Raw genomic sequence first — 22254 nt, 5'->3', positions numbered from 1 at the left:
TTTGTCCCTCTCCTCCGCTCTCTCTCTTTCTCTCGCTCTCTCTCTCTCTCTAAAACAAAAACAAAAACAAAAGAGAGGTCTTCAGATAAAAAATTTGGAAGTACTACTTACACATTCAGAATCGCTTAAGATTTTTATTAATTTTGTGAAATACATACCAGTTGCATTAACCTGTATATTATTTTAAAAAGAAAAACACTTTAGTTACTCTCCATTGTCAACTTTTTTTTTTTTTAAGATTTTAATCTCTATATTCAACATGGGGCTCAAACTCACAACCTTAAGATCAAGAGTAGCATGCTTTATTGACTGAGCCAGCCAGGCATCCCCCACTCTGTTGTCTAATAAAATTCTTTCATTATCTCTCTTGAACACATTTCCAATTTTTATTGTTATTGTTTTCCTTTATAGATGATATATAATACATCAGCCAAACTGAACCATTCTGTATTTCCCACAGAGGTCAGATTCAGGGCCTTGTTTGTTCTGTCTTTCTCCTCTCTATTCAAAAATCTTCTATCCTTTAATTCAAGTACTACCTTTTCATGATACCTTAAGGAAGACTTTGAATCTAACCTAAGAATATGGTACAAAATATGCAAAACTTAGTATCTAATGATGTTTGTTGTAGCATTATTTATAGTAGCTAAGTAGTGGAGACCACCATAATGTTTAGCAACAGTGGAACAATTATAATGAAAAATGATGTATAGTAGGGCCATATAGAAACATGGAGCGATGATTATGGTATAGTTGGGGGTAAAAAGCCAAATACCAAAATCATGCATGCAAAGCAATTACAGTTCTGAAACAAAAAACAAATGAAAATAGATGAAATGAGGAAGTACACCAAAATAAGTTTTATTAGAGTGGTAGAATGACATGTGCATTTTTTTCTCATTTTATAAATTTTATGTAATACATGTAAAATTAAATAATAATAAATTTTTATGGTAAATATTTGTGCATTTTATTTTACTGTTTAAAGGTTTGGTCAAAGCACTGTTAGGAAAACCCCAAAATGAAGCACATAAAGTGTTGAATATTGGGTAACTGCATTGTAAGGGTTTGCAGTGTTTTATAGTTAGCTATAAAAGTTATATCTTTTAGTGATCAGGAGAGCTAGGAGACATCTGAATGTGATGTTTGGAGATGGCAGAATTGGTGAAATTTTAATCTTCTAGTTTCTGGCTCTTTGAAGAAAAAAACATTCTTAAAAAATCATGGGGTATTGCCTGTGAGAAGAAAAGAAGGTAAAATAAGATGAGAGTGCATCTTTTTTTTTCCTTTTTCTTTTTGTAAGTAGGCTCCATGTCCAATGTGGGGCCCAAAGTCACGACCCTGAGATCAAGAGTTGCAGGCTACCAAATGAGCCAGTCAGGTGCCCCAAGATGCGAGGGCTGATGAATGAAGATATTGAAAGGACATAGGAAAGGGAAGGGCAGCCATATGAATAGAGATGACTATAAAAGAGAGACACCAGAGTGTAAAAATAGTGTGGAGAAGGCCAAAGCTTGGAATGAAGCTTGTGACAAATGCTTAAGTCCATAAAAAGCTTTTAAAATTATTTTAATAGCAATAACAACAAAGACAGAAAGAATAGTCCTGCTGTTTGGACTGTAGTGTTATGTTAGTAAATTGTCAGCGAAAGCAGAGCATTTCTGTTCCCATTTGGCTTTGATCTTTTATTTAAAGGAGAATTATTTTCTATTTTTATTTTTATTTGAATATAGTTGACATACAATGTTACATTAGTTTCAGATGTACAATGTAGTGATTCAACAAGTTTATAGTTATGCTGTGCCCACCACAAGTGTAGCTACCATCTGTCACCATACAATGCTATTACAGTACAAGTGAGTATATTCCCTAAACCGTACCTTTTATTTTCATGACCTGTTAATTCCATTACTGGAAGCCTCTACCTCTTCCTCCTCTTCACTCATTTTGCCCATAACCCCACCTGCTTTTCCTCTGGCAATCATTGGTTTGAAGGAGAATTATTTTTATTTTATTTTTTTGTAATTTTTAAAATTTATTTATTTTGAGAGTGGGAGTGAGAGCAGAAAGGGGTAGAGAGAGAAGGAGAGAGAGAGAATCCCAAGCAGACTCTGTACTGTCAGCACAAAGCCCAATGCAGGGCTTGAACTCACAAACCACAAGATCATGACCTGAGCTGAAATCAAGAGTGAGACGCTTAACTGACTGAGCCACCCTGGCACCCTGAAGGAGAATTATTTTTATAATAAAGAGGATAGAAGGACTGTTGTTCTTTTATAGCTACTTATCAAATATATTTATTATGTAAGATTTCCATGTTTATTGTAAATTTATTAAAAAAAATTTTGGGGGATACCATTAGTTTATTATAAAAGAGAGACATGAGAATTATTTACATGATGAAAGATTTCACAACTTCACTGGAATGGGCAGCTTCACTTCATGCCATTTCAATAATGATTTATTTCAGTCTACATACCTTCCAAGAATGTCACCATCTCTAAATAAGAAATAATCCTTGTCATCTAGAACTACTTTGGTGCCTCCGTATTCTGGGAGAAGAACTTTATCTCCAACTTTCACACTGACTGGTTGATCTCTCCACCCTTTCCTTTAGAGCCTGATCCAACAGCTACTACTGTTGCTTGCAAAACTTTTCCTTGAGATTTTTCTGGAAGCATAATGCCTCCTTTGGTTACAGTTTCAGCTGCACTCCTTTCAACCAAAACTCTGTCAAAGAGGGGAAGAAACTTCCTAAACGCTTGTCCTGCCATGACTCTGGCCGCTGCAGTTCCTACTCTGCTCTGGAGTTGCCGCGGCTGCAGTGAGACCCGCAGTCTGACCCCCGGGCCACGTGAACGTGGGAAAAGCTCCATGTTTATTGTAAATTTAAAAGACAGACCTGTATGGGAAGAAACACACCACCCATATTTATGCCACTCAGGTATAACTATTACTGATATTTTCTTGTGCACCCTCCCAGAATTCTTTTGAGCATAATGTATATATATGCAGCATATTTTTTATAAAAAAAGGGATGAAACTGCTATTCAGTAGTTTCTTCTTTTTCTCAGAAGTTAATTTCCTCAGAATATGTTCTAAAGTTTTCCATGTTGGTAAATGGAGACTGCACCATCTTTTAAAAAGCTTTTATTAAATTACACCATGTATTGGGGTGCCTGGGTGGCTCAGTCGGTTGAGCATCCGACTTCAGCTCAGGTCATGATCTCACGGTCCGTGAGTTCGAGCCCCGCGTCGGGCTCTGGGCTGATGGCCCAGAGCCTGGAGCCTGCTTCCGATTCTGTGTCTCCCTCTCTCTCTGCTCCTCCCCCGTTCATGCTCTGTCTCTCTCTGTCTCAAAAATAAATAAACGTTAAAAAAAAAAATTAAAAAATTACAGCATGTATGCACGAGAGTATGCAAACTGCACAGCTCAGTAAATAATCTTCAAAATGAATATACTCATATAAACACCACTCAATTTAAGAAATAGACCATTATTAGTACCCTAGAAGCCCTAATTATGCTCTTTTCCAATCATTAACCCTTCCTCCTCTCCAGAGATACACTGTTCTGATTTCTAATTCCATAGATTACTCTAGCCTGTGTTTGTACTTCGTATGTATATGAATATAGTAAATATGAATATGGTAAATATTCTTTTGTTTCTTCTGTCACTCAACATTATATTTTGAGGTTCATCTATGTTGTATGCAGTTGTGGTTTTTTATTGTTGTGTAGTATTCCAGTTTATGAACAAACCACAATGCATTTATCCATTCTACTATTGATAGACTTTGAGTTATTTGTAGTTTATTCTGTTTACCACTATACATACATAGTGCACATAGTTTTGTGCCTGGCAGATAAAAGGCATTCAATAAGTGTTTATTGAATTTAAGAATGAAATGTCTCACATTTCTTTATGATTACTACTGAATGTTCTCCAAGTTATAAAATGTTAGTAATATACTTTTATCTTCTTCCTGCTAGTGCAAAGACCTTGGAATACTTTAACACCATTTATCCCTCCTGACTTGTATGCTGCTACTATAGTTTAGTTTTGTTTAAAATTTAAATCCTGTAGGGGTGCCTGGGTGGCTCAGTCGGTTGAGTATCTGACTCTTGATTTTGGCTCAGGTCACAGTCCCAGGGTTGTGGGACTGAGCCCTGCATCAGGCTCTCCTCTGAGCTTGGGGAATGCTTTAGATTCTTTCTCTCTCTCCCTCTACCCCCTTCCCTCCCCACTCCAAAATAAAATAAAATTTTAAAAGATTAAAAAAAGATTTAAGCCATATAGAACAGTCAGTATTCATTTAGGTTTACTTACAATTTATTCTTTCTGTTACTCCTTTTTTTTTTCCCCCTTCCTGCTTCTCTAAAGACTTCATCTGGCATAAATTTTCTTCTGCTTGAAGCAAACTTTATTTGTAATAGTGCAAAAGTAGGAGCAAGCCAAATGTCTTTAATCAGATGAATGTATAAACAAATTGAGGTATATCCATATATACAGTCGAATACTACTCAGCAATAAAAAGGAACAAACTTTTTATTATTTTTATTAAAATTTTTTTTAAACTTTATTTTCGGGGGGTGGGGGGAGAGAACGAGTGGGGGAGGAGCAGAGAGAGAGAGAGAGAGAGAGAGAGAATCCCAAACAGGCTCTGCACTGTCAGCACAGAGCCCAATGTGGGGCTTGATTTCATGAAACATGAGATCATGACCTAGTGATGAGCCGAAATTAAAAGTCAGACACTTAACCAACTGAGCCACCCAAGTGCCCCACAAACATTTTATTTTATTTTATTTTATTTTATTTTATTTTATTTTATTTTATTTTATCTTATTTTATTTTATTTTATTTTTTAACTTCTATTTGTTTTTAATGTTTATTATTGAGAGAGAGAGAGAGAGAGAGAGAGAGAGAATGCATGCATGCACGAGTAGGGGAGGGGAAGAGAGAGAGGGAGACTGAGGATCTGAAGTGGGCTCTGTGCTGACAGTAGAGAGCCCGAAGCAGGGCTCAAACCCAAGAACCATGAGATCATGACCTGAGCTGAAGTTGGATGCTTAAGCAACTGAGCCTCTTAGCTGCCCCCAAAAGGAACAAACTATTGTTATACACAATCACATAAAAGAGTCTCAAAATAATTATACTGAGTTTTCTTTGTGGGAATTTTTTTTTTATGTTTTTATTTATTTTTGAGACAGAGACAGAGCATGAGCAGGGGAGGGGCAGAGAGAGAGGGAGACACAGAATCTGAAGCAGGCTCCAGGCTCCGAGCGGTCCGCACAGAGCCCGACACGGGGCTCGAACTCACGGAGTGTGAGATCATGACCTGAACTGAAGTTGGATGCTTAACCAACTGAGCCACCCAGGCGCCCCTCTTTGTGGGAATTCTAAAAATGCTCTGTTCTTGTTTGAAAGTGTTTATTTCACATTATGCTTGAAAGATATTTTTTCAGGGAATAGAATTCTATTAGTTATTATCATTCAGCAGTTTGAGGATGTGTTTCTGTTGTGTTTCGGTTTCTATTATTTTTATTGAAGGTAGCAGGCAGTCTAATTTTTTTTCCATGAAGGTAATCTGTTTCCTTCCTCTAGTTGCTTTAAGCATTTTTTTCCCTTTGTCTTTGTCTTTGAACGTAGTATGATTTTCTTTGTACTTACTTGCTTGAATTTCATTGGGCTTCTTGTATCTCTATCATGATGATTAAAATCATTTTTTAAGATTTTTAAGCCATTATCACTTTGCATGTTCTTCTGTCCCATTTTCTTCCTCCTTTTGGAATTTTTGATTTTCCCACTATACCCTCCTCTGTCTCTTGCACCCTTCCTTTTGTTTTTGTTATATTTTATCCTTTTGTCTCTTTGTGTTTTATTCTGCATATTTTCTTTTGATCTATATTCTGAGCTGCTGTTAATCCCACCCATGGAATTCTTAATTTTGGTTAATTGTATGCTCCAATATTAGATTATTTATTTGGTTCTTTGATGATTTTGTCACTTATGCCTTTTATTTCCTTGAACACATTTAGCATTTTTTTTTTCAGGTTTATTGAGATACAATTGATGTAAAATAAACTGCACATCTTTAAAATGTGCAGTATGATGAGTTTTGATATGTATGATCATCACCACAATCAACATAATCATAATCATTACTCCTGTAAGTTTCTTCATGTGTCTTTATAATTCTTGCCTCCTATTGCTTTCACCCCTGCTATTCCCTGTCCCTAAGTAACCACTGATCTGCTTTCTGTTGCTACAAATTACTTGTATTTTTGGAAATGTACAGTATGTACTTTTTGGGGAACTTCTTTCACTTTGAATAATTATTTTGAGACTCATCCATGTGGCTGTGTGTATTAAATAGTTTCTTTTTATTGCTGAGTATTCTGTTGTATGTATATATCTAAGTTTGTTGATCCATTTATCTATTGAAGGACATTTCGGTTGTTTCTGGTTTTTGGCTATTACAATAAATAAAGGTGCTAAGGAACATTCTTATATAGGTCTATGCATGGGCATAAGGCATGGATATTTTTTAGTCTGTTTCTGATAACTGTATTTTCTGGATCCCTGTCGGGGAATCTATTGTTGCTTTAAAAAAGATCTTTCTGGATCTTTCTCAGATCTTTCTGAGCCTGGGTGGCTCAATTGGTTAAGCATCTGACTTCGGCTTAGGTCGTAATCTCACGGTTTGTGAGTCTGAGCCCCACATCGGTCTCTGTTTTGACAGTTCAGAGCCTAGAGTCTGCTTCGGATTCTGTCTCCTTGTCTCTTTGCCCTTTCCCTGCTCCCTGCTCGCACTGTCTCTCTCTGTCTCTCAAAAATAAAAAATAAACATCAAAAAAACAACTAAAAACTCTTTCCTTTTATGCCTAGTCATATTTGACTTATATTGGATGTTATGAATAGAAAAGTTATAGAGATAACTTAAGGTTTAAGTGTAAACATTTATGGTTGCTTCTAGCAGGCGACTAGAGACACTAGTGATTCTGTATCACCGTAATTCAGTTTTAAGTACTGAGATGATTACAGGATGATACAAGAGAAACTGCATAAGTCTGCCAGTTGATTTTTCAGCAGAAACTTTTCAGGCCAGAAGGGAGTGGCATGATATATTCAGAGTGCTGAAAGGGAAAAAACCTACAAGCAAGAACACTCTGCTCAGCAAGATTATCCTTCAGAATAGAAGGAGAGATAAAGAATTTCCCAAACAAAAGTTAAAGAAATTTATCATCACTAAATCAGCCTTTCAGGAAATGTTAAAGGGAATTCTTTAAGTGTAAAGAAAAGGCCATAAGAAGGAAGAAAATTACAAAAGGAAAAAATGTCACAGGTAAAAACAATTGTATTTAAGGTAGTAAATTAATTACTTATAAAGCCAGTATGGTGGTTAAAACACAAAAGTAGTAAAATCAGTTATGTCCACAAAAATTACCCAAGGGATACACAAAATAAAAAGATGTAAAATATGACATCATCTACATAAAACATTGGAGAAGAGAGTAATAATTTAGTGCTTTTAGGATGTGTTCAAATGTAAGTGACAGTCAACTAAATAGAGACCACTGTGCACTTAAGATGTTATATACTAACCAAGTGGTAACCAAAATCAAAAACTTGTAATACATACACAAAAAATAAAGAGAATGGAAGGGCGCTTGGCTGGCTTAGTTAGTGGAGCATGACTCTTGATCTCAGGGTTGTGAGTTTGGAGTCACAAGTTCAAGCCCTACTTTGGGGAGAGTTTAATTAAAAAAAAAAAAAGAGAGAGAGAGAGACAATGGAATCCAAGCATAACACTAGAGAAAGCCATAAAACCACAAGGTGAGAGAGCAAGAGAAGAAGAAAGGAATACGGAAGAACTACAAAAACAACCAAAGAACAACTAATAAAATGGTAGTAAGTACGTACCTATAAATAATTACTTTAAATGTAAATGGATTAGTGTTACACTCAAAAGACATAGGGTGACCAAATGGATAAAAAAACAAGACCCATCTAGATGTTGCCTACAAGAGACTAATTTCAGACTGAAAGACACATACAGAATGAAAGTAAAGGGATGGAAAAACATATACCATGCAAATGGAAGTGGGGGGGAAAAAAGGCCAGGGTAGCAATGCTTATCAGACAAAATAGGCTGGCTTCCTTCCTTCCTTCCTTCCTTCCTTCCTTCCTTCCTTTTAAATGTTTGTTTTTGAGAGGGGAGAGCTTGAGTGGGAGAGGTGCAGAGAGAGGGACAGAGGATCTGAAGCAGACTCCATGCTGACAGCAGATAGCCTGATGCAGAGCTTGAACTCATGAACTGTCAGATGCTCAACCCACTGAACCACCCAGGCACCCCCTTATTTATTTGGTTTTAATTTAAATCCCAGTTAGTTAATGTATAGTGTAGTAATTGTTTCAGGAGTGGAATTTAGTGATTTATCACTTACATAAAACACCCAGTGCTCATCCCAACTTAATTCCTGTCACTCAGCCCATCCGCCCCCACCAACTCCCCTCCAGCAACTTTCAGTTTGTTCTGATTTAAGAGCCTCTTATGGTTTGCCTCCCTCTCTGTTTTTATCTTATTTTTCCTTCCCTCCCTCTATGCTCATCTGTTTTGTTTCTTAAATTCCACATGAGTGAAACCATATTATTTGTGTTTCTTTCACTGACTTACTTTGTTTAGTATAATACACTCTAGTTTCATCTACATTGTTGCAAATGGCAAGATTTCATTTTTTGATTGCCAGGTAATATTCAGTGTGTGTGTGTGTGTGTGTGTACACACACCCCACATCTTCTATATCCATTCATCAGTCAGTGGACATTTGGGCTCTTTCCATACTTTGGCTGTTGTCAATAGTGCTGCTATAAACATTGGGGTGCACGTTCCCCTTCGAATCAGCATTTTTGTATCCTTTGGATAAATACCCAGAAGTGCAATTGCTGGGTCATAGGGCCATTCTGCTTTTAATTTTTTGAGGAACCTTCATATTTTCCATAGTGGCTGCACCAGTTTGCATTCCTACCAACAGTGCAAAAGTGTTCCCTTTTCTCTGTATCCTCACCAACATCTGTTGTTTCCTGAGTTGTTAATTTTAGTCATTCTGACAGGTGTGAGGTGATATCTCATTGTGGTTTTGATTTATATTTCCCTGATGATGGGTAGTCAGACAAAATAGACTTTAAAACAAAGACTGTAGCAAGAGACAAAGACACTACATAATGATAAAAGGACCAGTCAAACAAGAGGATATAGTAATTGTAAATATCTATGCACTCAACATAGGAGCACCTGAATTCGTAAAGCAGTATTAAATAGGCATAAGGGAAGAAATTGACAGTAATACAATGATAGAAGGGGAGCTTAACACCTCACTTACATCAATGGATAGATCATCCAGACAGAAAATTAATGAAAACAGTGGCTTTGAATGACACATTTGACCAATAGACCTAACATATCTATATATATACAGAACATTCTATGCCCAAACAGCAAAATACACATTCTTTTCAAGTGCATGTGCAACATTCTTCAGGATAGATCACATGTTAGGCCACAAAACAAATCTCAGTAAATTTAAGAAGATTGAAATTATGTCAGGCATCTTTTTGACAACAATAGCATGAAATTAGAATCAGTTAAAAGAAAATCGTAAAAAAAACATGTATAGGTCAAATAATATGCTGCTAAACAGCGAATGGGTCAACAAAGAAGTCAAAGAGGAAATTAAAAATACATGGAGACAAATGAAAATGAAAACAAATGGTTCAAAATCTTTGGGATGCAGCAAAAGCAGTTCTAAAATGTGTTTATAGTGATATAGGCCTACCTCAAGAAAAAGAAAAAATCTCTAACAACCTAAAGGAGCTAGAAAAAAGAACAAACAGAGCTCAAAAATAGTAGAGGGAAGGAAATAATAAAGATTAGAGTGGAAATAGATAAATAGATAGATAGATAGATAGATAAATAAATAAATAAATAAAAAGAAAAGCTCAATGACACCAATCTTTTCTTTGAGACAAGTTGGTAAACCTTTGGTCAGACTCATGAAGAAAAAAAGATAAATAAAATCAGAATTGAAGGTGGAGAAATGACAATTGACACCACAGAAATACAAAGAATTATGAGAGTATTATGAAAAGTTATGTGTCAACAAATTGGACAACCTAGAATAAATGGATAAATTCCTAGCATACAATCTTCTAAAACGGAATCAGGAAGAGAGAGAAAATCTGAACAGATTGATTACTAGTAATAAAATTGAATCAGTAATAAAAGAACTTCCAACAAAGAAAAGAACTTCCAACAAAGGAAAGTCCAGGATCAGATTGCTTTACAGGCAAACTCTACCAAACATTTAAAGATGACTTAATACCTGTTCTCCTCAACGTGTTCCAAAAAACAGAAGAGAAAGGAAAACTTCCCAATTCATTCTATGAGGCCAGCATTACCCTAATAGCAAAACTGGTCAAAGACACTACAAAAAAAGAGAGGCCAATATTTCTGATGAACACAGATGCAAAAATCCTCAAAAAATTATTAACAAACCAAATTCATGGATACATTTAAAAATTCATTCATGATCAAGTGGAATTTATTCCAGAGGTACAGTGGGTGGTTCAGTATTCACAAATTAATCCAATACTTCACATTAACAAGAGGAAAAACCATACGCTTATTTCAATAGATGCAGAAAAAGCATTTGACAAAATACAGTATTTGTTCATGATAACAGCTTACAACAAAGTGGGTTTTAGAGGGAACATATCTCAAGGGTGAAAAACTGAAAGCTTCTAGTCTAAGATCAGGGACGAGACAAGGATGACCTCTCACCACTTTTATTCAGCCTAGTACTGGAAGTCGTGACTGCAGCAATTAGACAAGAAAAAGAAAGAAAACACATCCAGACTGGTAAGGAAGAAGTAAAACTCATTATTTGCAGATGACATGATACTTAATGTAGAAAACCCTAAAGACTTCATGAAAAAACTATTAGAACTGATAAATGAATTAAGTGAAGTTGTGGATACAAGATTAATACAAGATATTTGTTGCATCTTTATACACTAATAATGAAATAATGAAAGAGAAAACACTCCCACTTACAGTTGCACCATAAATAGTAAAATACATAGGAATATATTTAATTAAGGAGGTGAAAGGCCTATACTCTGAAACCTGTAAGACATTGATGAACAAAATTGAAGATAACACAAAGTAATAGAAAGATATACCATCTTCTTGGGTTCAGATAATATTCTTAAAATATTTATACTACACAAAGCAACCTACAGATTCAGTGCAATCCCTATCAAAATGCCAATAGCATTTTTCACAGAATGAGAACAAATAATACTAAAATTTGCATGGAACTATGAAAGACATCAAATATACAAAACAGTCTTGAGAATGAAGAACAAAACTGGAGGTATCATTCCAGATTTCAAGTTATACTACAAAGCTATAGTAATTAAAACAGTATGGTACTGGTGCAAAAATAGAAACATAGATCATTGGAACAGGATAGAGAGCTCAGAAGTAAACCCATACATGTATGGTAAATTAATCTATGATAAATGAGGTAAGACTATACAATGGGGAAAAGATAGTCTCTTCAATAAATGGCATTGGGAAAACTGGACAGCTACACGCAAAAGAATCAAACTGGACCACTTTCTTACACCTTACATAAAAATAAACTAAAAATGGATTAAAGACCTAAATATGAGACCTGAAACTATAAAACTCCAAAAAGAAAACATAAGCAATATTCTTTTGGACATTGGCCTTAGCAACATATTTATGGATCTGTCTCCTCAGGCAAGACAAACAAAAGTGACAATACGCTATTGGATTACACCAAAATAAAAAGCTTTTGTATAGCAAAGGAAACCATCAACAAAACAAAAAGGCAAGGTAGTGAATGGAGGGAGATATTTGCAAATAATATATCCAATAAAGTTTAGTATCAAAAAAATACACAAAAAATTTATACAACTCAACACCAAAAAAACAAAAAATCCAATTAAAAAATGGGCCGAGGACCTCAATAGACATTTTTTTTTTTTTTTTCAACGTTTATTTATTTTTTGGGACAGAGAGAGACAGAGCATGAACGGGGGAGGGGCAGAGAGAGAGGGAGACACAGAATCGGAAACAGGCTCCAGGCTCTGAGCCATCAGCCCAGAGCCTGACGCGGGGCTCGAACTCACGGACCGTGAGATCGTGACCTGGCTGAAGTCGGACGCTTAACCGACTGCGCCACCCAGGCGCCCCAATAGACATGTTTTTTAAAAGAAGACATACAGATGATCAACAGACACATGAAAAGATGCTCAATATCATTAATCATCAGGGAAATGCAAATCAAAACCACAATGAAATATCACTTCATACCAGTCAGAATGGCTGGTATCAAAAGGACAAGAAATAACAGATGTTGAAGATATGGAGAAAAGGGAATAGTTGTGCACTGTTGGTGGGTGCTAACATTTGAGAAAAAGTATGGAGGTCTTTCAAAAAGTTAAAAAGAGAAATACCACACAACAAGGATGTCCACTGTCACCACTGTTAATTCATCATAGCACTGGAAGTCCTAGCCTCAGCAGTCAGACAACACAAAGAAATAAAAAGCATCCACATTGGCCAGGAGGAAGTCAAACTTTCACTCTTCACAGATGACATGATACTCTGTGTGGAAACCCCAAAAAATTCTACCAGAAAACTGCTAGAACTGATCCATGAATTCAGCAAAGTTGCAGTATAAAATCAATGCACAGAAATCGGTTGCATTTTTATACACCAATAATGAAGCAGCAAAAAGAGAAATCAAGGAGTTGATCCTATTTACAATTGCATCAAAACCAATAAAATACCTAGGAATAAACCTAACCAAAGAAGTGTAAAATCTGTAGACTGAAAACTATAGAAAGTTTATGAAAGAAATTGAAGATACAAAAAAATAGAAATATAATCCATGCTCATGGATTGGAAGAACAAATATTAAAATGTTGATACTACCCAAAGCAATCATACATATTCAATGCAATTCCAATCAAAATAACAACAGCATTCTTCACAGAGGTAGAACAAACAATCCTAAAATTTGTATGGAACCACAAAAGACCTCGAATAGCCAAAGCAATCCTGAAAAAGAAAACCAAAGCTGGAGGCATCAAAATTCCAGACTTCAAAATGTGTTATAAAGCTATAATCATCAAGGCAGTATGGTATTGGCACAAAAACAGACACTCAGATCAGTGGAACAGAATAGAGAACCCCAAAATGGACCCACAAACATATGGCCAACTAATCTTTGACAAAGCAGGAAAGAATATCCAATGGAATAAAGACAGTCTCTTCAGCAAATGGTGTTAGGAAAACTGGACAGCAACATGCAGAAGAATGAACCTGGGCCAGTTTCTTACACCATACACAAGAATAAACTCAAAATGGGTGAAATATTTAAGCATAAGACAGGAAGCCATCAAAATCGTCAAGGAGAAAGCAGGCAAAAACCTCTTTGACCTTGGTCGCAGCAACTTCCTACTCAACATGTCTCTGGAGTCAAGGGAAACAAAAGCAAAAATGAACTCTTGGGACCTCATCAAGATAAAAAACTTCTGCATGGTGAAGGAAACAATCAGCAAAACTAAAAAGCAACCGATGGAATGGGAGAAGATCATAATCCAGTGAAGAAATGGGCAAAAGACATGAATAGGCACTTTTCTAAAGAAGACATCCAGATGGCTAACAGACACATGAAAAAATTCTCAACATCACTCATCATCAGGGAAATACAAGTCAAAACCACAATGAGATGGCACCTCACAGCAGTCAAATGGCTAAAATTAACAACTCAGGTAATGACAGATGTTGGCGAGGATGTGGAGAAAGAGGAACCCTCTTGCACTGTTGGTGGGAATGCAAACTGGTACAGCCACTCTGGAAAACAGTACGGAGGTTCCTCAAAAACTTAAAAATGGAACTACTCTACAACCCAGCAATTGTACTACTAGGTATTTATTCAAGGGAAACAGGTGTGCTGTTTTGAAGGGGCACATGCACCCTAATGTTTATAGCAATGCTGTCGACAATAGCCAAAATACAGAAAGATCCCAAATGTCCATTGATGGATGAATGGATAAAGAAGATGTGATATATATAGAATGGAGTATTACTTGGCAATGAAACCATACCATTTACAACAATGTGGATGGAACTAGAGTATATAATGCTAAGTGAAATTAGTCTGTCAGAGAAAGACAAATATGATATGACTTAACTCATGTGGAATTTAAGATACAAAACAGGTGAACATAAGGGAGGCAAAGCAAAAATAATATAAAAACAGGGAGGAGGTCAAAACACAAGAGACTCTTAAATACAGAGAACAAACTAAGGGTTGCTGGAGGGATTGTGGGTGGGGAGATGGGCTAAATGGGTAAGGGGCATTAAGGAAGATACTTGTTGGGATGAGTGCTGGGTGTTAATATGTAGGATGAATCACTGGATTTTACTCCTGAAATCATTATTGCACTATGTGCTAACTAACTTGGATGTAAATTTAAAAAAATAATAATAATAAAAAAATAGAAATACCATAGAGGGGTGCCTAGCTGGCCCAGTAGGTGGAGTGTGTGACTCTTGATCTTGGGGTTTTGATTTCAAGCTCTGCATTGGGTATAGAGGTTACTTTAAAATAAAATCTTAAAAAAAATACCATATGGGGGCGTCTGGGTTGCTTAGTTAAGCATCCAACTTCAGGTCAGGTCATGATCTCACAGTTTGTGGGTTTGAACCCTGTGGTGAGCTCTGTGCTGACAGCTTAGAGCCTGGAGCCTGCTTTGGATTCTGTGTCTCCCTCTCTCTCTCCCCGCCCCCCATGCTCTGTCTGTCTGTCTCTCTCTCAAAAATAAACAAACATTAAAAAAAAATTTTTTTTAAATAACAGATCTTCTTGGGGGGGGGGGAGCTGGGTGACTCAGTCCATTGAGCATCTGACTCTTGATTTTGGGTCAGGCCATGATCTCACCATTTCTGAGTTTGAGCCCCACATTGGGCTCTGCACTAACAGTGCAGATCCTGCTTAGAATTCTCTCTCTCCTTTCTCTCTGCGCCTCCCCTCCTCGAGAAAGTCGAGATAGAAGGAACATACTTAAATATGCCAACAAACATATGCCAACAAAGAGGACAACCTGGAAGAAATGGACAAATTCCTAAGCACCCACACACTTCCAAAACTCGAACAGGAAGAAATAGAAAACTTGAACAGATCCATAACCAGCAAAGAAATGGAATCAGTTATCAAAAATCTCCCAACAAATAAGAGTCCAGGACCAGATACCTTCCCAGGGGAATTCTACCAGACGTTTAAAGCAGAGATAATACCTATCCTTCTTAGGCTGTTCCAAAAAATAGGGAAGGAAAACTTCCAGACTCATTCTATGAAGCCAGCATTACTTTGATTCCCAAACCAGACAGAGACCCAGCAAAAAAACAGAACTACAGGCCAATATCCCTGATGAATATGGATGCAAAAATTCTCAGTAAGATACTAGCAAATCAAATTCAACAGCATATAAAAAGAATTATTCACCATGATGAAGTGGGATTCATTCCTGGGCTGCAGGGCTGGTTCAACATTTGCAAATCAATCGATGTGATACATCACATTAATGAAAGAAAAGATAAGAACTATATGATCCTGGCAATCGATGCAGAAAAAGCATTTGACAAAATTCAGCATTCTTAATAAAAACTCTCGAGAAAGTTGGGATAGAAGGAACATACTTAAACATCATAAAGGCCATTTATGAGAAGCCCACAGCTAATATCAACCTCAATGGGGAAAAACTGAGAGCTTTCTCCCTGAGATTAGGAAGACGACAGGGATGTCCACCCTCACTGCTGTTGTTTAACATAGTGTTGGGGGGCGCCTGGGTGGCGCAGTCGGTTAAGCGTCCGACTTCAGCCAGGTCACGATCTCGCGGTCCGTGAGTTCAAGCCCCGCGTCGGGCTCTGGGCTGATGGCTCAGAGCCTGGAGCCTGTTTCCGATTCTGTGTCTCCCTCTCTCTCTGCCCCTCCCCCGTTCATGCTCTGTCTCTCTCTGTCCCAAAAATAAATAAACGTTGAAAAAAAAAAAACTTCTTTAAAAAAAAAATAACATAGTGTTGGAAGTACTGGCATCAGCAATCAGACAACAAAAGGAAATCAAAGGCATCACAATTGGCAAAGATGAAGTCAAGCTTTCACTTTTTCCAGATGACATGATATTATACATGGAAAATCCGATAGACTCCACCAAAAGTCTGCTAGAACTGATACATGAATTCAGCAAAGTTGCAGGATACAAAATTAATGTACAGAAATCAGCTTCATTCTAATACACTAATAATGAAGCAACAGAAAGACAAATAAAGAAACTGATCCCATTCACAATTGCACCAAGAAGCATAAAATACCTTACCTAGGAATAAATCTAACCAAAGATGTAAAAGATCTGTATGCTGAGAACTATAGAAAGCTTATGAAGGAAATTGAAGAAGATATAAAGAAATGGAAAAACATTCCATGCTCATGGATTGGAAGAATAAATATTGTTAAAATATCAATACTACCCAAAGCTATCTACACATTCAATGCATTCCCAATCAAAATTGCACCAGCATTCTTCTTGAAGCTAGAACAAGCAATCCTAAAATTTGTATGGAACCACAAAAGACCCTGAATAGCCAAAATAATTTTGAAGAAGAAGACCAAAGCCGGAGGCATCACAATCCCAGACTTTAGCCTCTACTTCAAAGTTGTAATCATCAAGACAGCATGGTATTGGCACAAAAACAGACACATAAACCAATGGAATAGAATAGAAACCCCAGAATTAGATCCACAAAAGTATGGCCAACTAATCTTTGACAAAGCAGGAAAGAATATCCAACGGAAAAAAGTCTCTTTAACAAATGGTGCTGGGAGGACTGGACAGCAACATGCAGAAGAATGAAACTAGACCACTTTCTTACATCATTCACAAATATAAACTCAAAGTGGATAAAGGACCTGAATGTGAGACAGGAAACCATCAAAACCCTAGAGGAGAAAGCAGGGAAAAACCACTCTGACCTCAGCCACAGCAATTTCTTACTCAACACATCCCCAAAGGCAAGGGAATTAAAAGCAAAAATGAATTATTGGGACCTCATGAAGATAAAAAGTTTCTGCACTGACAAGGAAACAGTCAACAAAACTAAAAGGCAACCAACGGAATGGGAAAAGATATTTGCAAATGACATACCAGACAAAGGGCTAGTATCCAAAATCTATAAAGAACTCACCAAACTCTACACCCGAAAAACAAATAATCCAGTGAAGAAATGGGCAGAAAACATGAATAGACACTTCTCTAAAGAAGACATCCAGATGGCCAACAGGCACATGAAAAGATGCTGAACGTTGCTCCTCATCAGGGAAATACAAATCAAAACCACACTCAGATACCACCTCACATTAATCAGAGTGGCCAAAATGAATGAATCAGGAGACTATAGCTGCTGGCGAGGATGTGAAGAAACGGGAACCCTCTTGCACTGTTGGTGGGCATGCAAACTGGTGCAGCCACTCTGGAAAACAGTGTGGAGGTTCCTCAAAAAATTAAAAATAGATCTACTATGACCCAGCAATAGCACTGCTAGGAATTTACCCAAGGGATACAGGAGTGCTGATACATAGGGGCACTTGTACCCCAATGTTTATAGCAGCACTTTCAACAATAGCCAAAGTATGGAAGGAGCCTAAATGTCCATCAACTGATGAATGGATAAAGAAATTGTGGTTTATATACACAATGGAATACTACTTGGCAATGAGAAAGAATGAAATATGGCCTTTTGTAGCAATGTGGATGGAACTGGAGAGTGTGATGCTAAGTGAAATAAGTTATACAGAGAAAGACAGATACCATATGTTTTCATTCCTCTGTGGATCCTGAGAAACTTAACAGAAGACCATGGTGGGGAGGGGAAGGGGAAGGGGAAAAAAAAAAAAAGGTTAGAGAGAGAGGGAGCCAAAACATAAGAGGCTTTTAAAAACTGAGAAAAAACTGAGGGTTGATGGGGGGGGGGTGGGAGGGAAGGGAGGGTGGGTGAGTGGTATTGAGGAGGGCACCTGTTGGGATGAGCACTGGGTGTTGTATGGAAACCAATTTCACAATAAATTTCATATTTAAAAAAAACAGACAAAATAAAAAGTTGTAATTTTGTTAATAGTTTGGTTATGTACTGCTTAAAAATGCGTGTGATCTGTACACACAAAATATGTTTTGTTTCTTAAATATTGGCTCATACTATCATGCTGTTTTGTGAGTTTTACCCCCATTTACTATGTTTTGGATATCTTTCTGTACTAATAAATAAAGGTATATGTTATTTTGAATAGTTATATATTGTTACTTGAAAAAATGGATTATGCTTATTATGACTGGACTGTGATATGTGACTGTATTATAATTCACTTAACCTATTACCCATTTCAGATATCCAAATGATACAGAAGTAATTTAAATTTTTTCAGTGTTACCCAACAGTGTTGTAGTAAATAGGCTTATGTATCTCACCTGAGTACTTATTTCTGTTGAATAAAATTTTTGGAATGAAAATCTTGTTTTAAAAACATGCACATTTAAAAAATTTCTGAAACATATTACTAATTGACCTCTAAATTTGATCAATTTACTCTTCTACCAGTAAGGTATATGACTGCTGTTTTTTGTTTTTGTTTTAAATCCCATTATCAGCTCTAGGTATTATCAGTTTAACTTTTGCCTATCTGATAGATAATAAATGGCATCATATTTTAATTTACTACAACTGCTACAAATGTTTGAGACTAGAATGATGCAATGTTCTTGGGTACTAGTAAAAATAGTTTCCCTTGGGATAGTTTGAAGAAAACTGTACAGAATGTTATTTTAAGAACTTCCGTGCCATGCCAGAATGGATGAATTGAAGATTGCTGTTGATACAATTAAAGAAATGAAAGCAAACAGAAACAAAAGCAAAAAACAGCACTCTCTAACTTTTTAAAAAAACTGATGTCATCATTATCATCTTGTTCTCCTGTAGAGATAATAAAGGAAATATAGAACAATTATTAGGAAATAAACTTCTATTTTTAATAGCACAAACACAGCCTCTACAACTAGTTTTTAGAGACAGAGAGTACTCTTTGTCTAGGATTTAGATGTTTACAATTTTTTAAAGAACATTCTTATACCACTTAGACAACTGCTTTCTTGATAGGAAATTGAGTTTTCAAAATGCTGTGTCTGTTTAAAAGATCCTTTTCATGTTTCTGGTAGAATTTAATGTTCCATTCAAGTCTTTTTTTAATGCAAGTAGGAATGTTTTTATTTCTGTTAATTGAAATAGTTAAATATTTTCGATAATATTCTCAAGTTGTATTTTAAGACATACTTCTGATGTGGGTCAGATTAGAAGATTGCCAGTGATTTGTTTTTGTTTTTGTTTTTTATTTATATAACTTAAGTAATTCTGAGTAACACAGATTCTCAGGGACAGTGAAAGAAATATTTTATGTTCTCTTTATTTTTAATAAAATTTTTGCATGAACATTTATTTGTCAAGTCAGTCTCCTCACACCTTCCTATTCCCGGTATGGTAAACTGAGATGTCAAATAAACCATTAAAAATGAAACAGTATTTGAGGTGTGTGAGTATTTAAGACTATTTTTGGTTTTTACTTAATAAGATTAATAAAAATTATTAAGCACTCTCAGTATTTTTGTTGCATTGGCTACTGGGCATCCTGGTAAATCGTGCAGACATAGTCTTTATTTTCATAGATTTATAGTCTTATAGGGGTCTTAGAGAATAAAAAAGCAAAAGAAAACAAAAACACCATACTTAGAATTCATGACAGGTGTTATGAAGGGGAAAATAGTGGAACATTAGAGAATAATGAGGAGACCAACTTTTGACAAGATGGTCAGGATAAGCACTCTGAAGCAGTGACATAGAAACAAACATGTAAAGGATTAGAAGGAGTCTGCTGTGAGAATAGCTAGGTGTCTTAGTTCAGGCCACTTTAATAAAGTTCCACAGGCTGGATGGCTTATAAACAACAGAAATTTATGTCTCACTGTTTTGGGGCAGTAAGTCTGAGATTAGGAAGTCAGCATTGTTGGGTTCTGGTGTGAGGCCTTCTTCTAAGTTGCAGATTGCCATCTTCTTGTTGTATCCTTACATGGTGCAAACAGGGCAAGAGAACTTTCTGGCAACTTCTTTATAAGGACATTAATCCCATTTGTGAGTACTCTACCTTCATGACCTTCTGAAAACCCTGGCTCCTATCTATCCCTACCTCCAATGCTATCACATTGTGGGTTAGGATTTCAACGAATGAATTTGTGGGGGAATCATTCAGTCCACTGTACTAGGGGATGGACAGGGTAGGAGAATTAAGGCAGTTTGAGGAAACAGTCTATAAAAAGAACTTTAGGTATAAAACATCTTGGCATGTTCAAGGAATTGAGAAGAGGGACTCTATAGTTGAAATATAATGGGTGAAGTTGAGACTAGACTGGGTTTTATGAGGTTGTGGAAGTAGGGGCCTGATCACACACATCTTGTAAGCTTAGTAAGTAATTTATTTTTTATTCATAGTGCAAGGGATTTTTATTCAAAGTGCAATGAGTAGGCAGTTAGGAACAGTGACATGATCCAATTTTTTAAAATGTTTATTCATTTATTTTGAGAGAGAGCATGTGCACGTGCGTTAGTGGGGGAGGGACAGGGAGAGAGTGGGAGGGAGAATCCCAAGCAGCCTCTGCACTGTCAGCGCAGAGCCCGATGTGGAGCTGGATCCCATGAACTGTGAGATCATGACCTGAGCATAAACGAAGAGTCAGACTGTTAACCCACTGGGCCACCCAGGCACCCTGAGATGATCCAATTTTTGTCTGTTGTGTGAATAATGTATGGGGAGATGGGAAATAGTAATCTAGGTAAGAAATCATGATGTCTTGAGGCAATAAAGATTGGATGGATTCAAGATATATTTAGGAGACAGAGATGACAGGACATATTGAGGAACTGGACATGGGACAGAGAGGAAACATAATTGATGTCCATATTTCTAACTTGTTAGGTTTTACAGTCAGTAAAGCAGTGTGTGCCTACCATGTTACTTTTTATTTGTATTCTTGGTTTCATAAAATGAACAAGACTTTCAAATACACAATTTAGGAGAGGTGTTTTAGTCCATTTGGTTTCCTATAACAAAAATACCATACTGGGAAGCTTATAAATGGCAGTCATTTGTTTCTTATCATTATGAAGGCTAGAAAGTTCAAAATCAAGGTGCTGGCAGATTCAATGTCTGATGAGGACTTGTTTCCTTGTTTATAGACAGCCATCTTCTTGCTGTGTGCTCACAAGTCAGAAGGGCCAAAGGAGCTCTCTGTGGTCTCTTTTATAAGGGCAGTAACTCTTCATGAGTGCTCCATCCCCATGACCTAATCACCTCTCAAAGGTTCACCTCCTAATACCAATCACATTGGGGGTTAGGATTTGAACCATGAATTTTGTGAAGTACGAACATTCAGTCTGTAGGAAAATGTATAGAGACTTATGGCTGGAATGTAGAGAACTGATAAAACATCCCTGAAAATATGGAATAAATTAATAAAAATGCTTTATTCTAACGTTTATTTTGAGAGAGCACATGCACACGCGCAAGTTGGGGAGGGTCAGAGAGAGAAGGGGACAGAAGATCCGAAGTGGGCTCCACACTGACAGTAGAGAGCCCAGTGTGGGGCTCGAAGTCACAAACCCATGAAATCATGACCTGAGCCAAAGTCAGATGCTTAACTGACGGAGCCATCCAGGCACCCTCAAAATGATCTACTTACAAGGTTAATGAAACACATTTGTTGCTTAAAAGACATTGTTTATCCTAGGTACTTATTAAGTATTTGTTGAATTAATGAATATATTTCCAGACATTCCCAATGCTCTTTATTCTTTCTGAAAATCTGAGTTTCCCTTTAGTATCATTTTTCGTCAGCCCAAAGAAATTGTTTTAGCATTTTGTGTGCAGGTCTGCTGGCCCTAAGGCTTTGTTCCTTTTGTTGTTTTTGTTGTTACCCTTTCCCCCCCCCCCCCCCCCGCCCCTTTTTTTTTTTTTTCTTTCTGTTTGTCCAGATTCCATAATTTTATTGGTCTATTTTCA

General features: G+C 36.7%; 2 protein-coding genes across 4 annotated transcripts in view; one reads left to right on the top strand and one right to left on the bottom strand.

Moving 5' to 3' along the window:
• The window catches only part of SBF2 (SET binding factor 2), a 500238-nt gene that overhangs the window by 38928 nt on the left and 439056 nt on the right, over nucleotides 1-22254 (top strand). The window lies entirely within an intron of this gene.
• LOC115524523 (10 kDa heat shock protein, mitochondrial-like) lies at nucleotides 2351-2842 on the bottom strand. Its single transcript, XM_030330870.2, is given in 2 exon segments — nucleotides 2351-2597; nucleotides 2600-2842. Coding segments are annotated over 2 exon segments (306 nt in total). The 5' UTR covers nucleotides 2775-2842; the 3' UTR covers nucleotides 2351-2466.

The sequence above is a fragment of the Lynx canadensis genome, chromosome D1, assembly GCF_007474595.2.
Source record: "Lynx canadensis isolate LIC74 chromosome D1, mLynCan4.pri.v2, whole genome shotgun sequence".
Classification (NCBI taxonomy): Eukaryota; Metazoa; Chordata; class Mammalia; order Carnivora; family Felidae; genus Lynx; species Lynx canadensis.
This window is presented reverse-complemented; position numbering and strand designations above follow the sequence as displayed.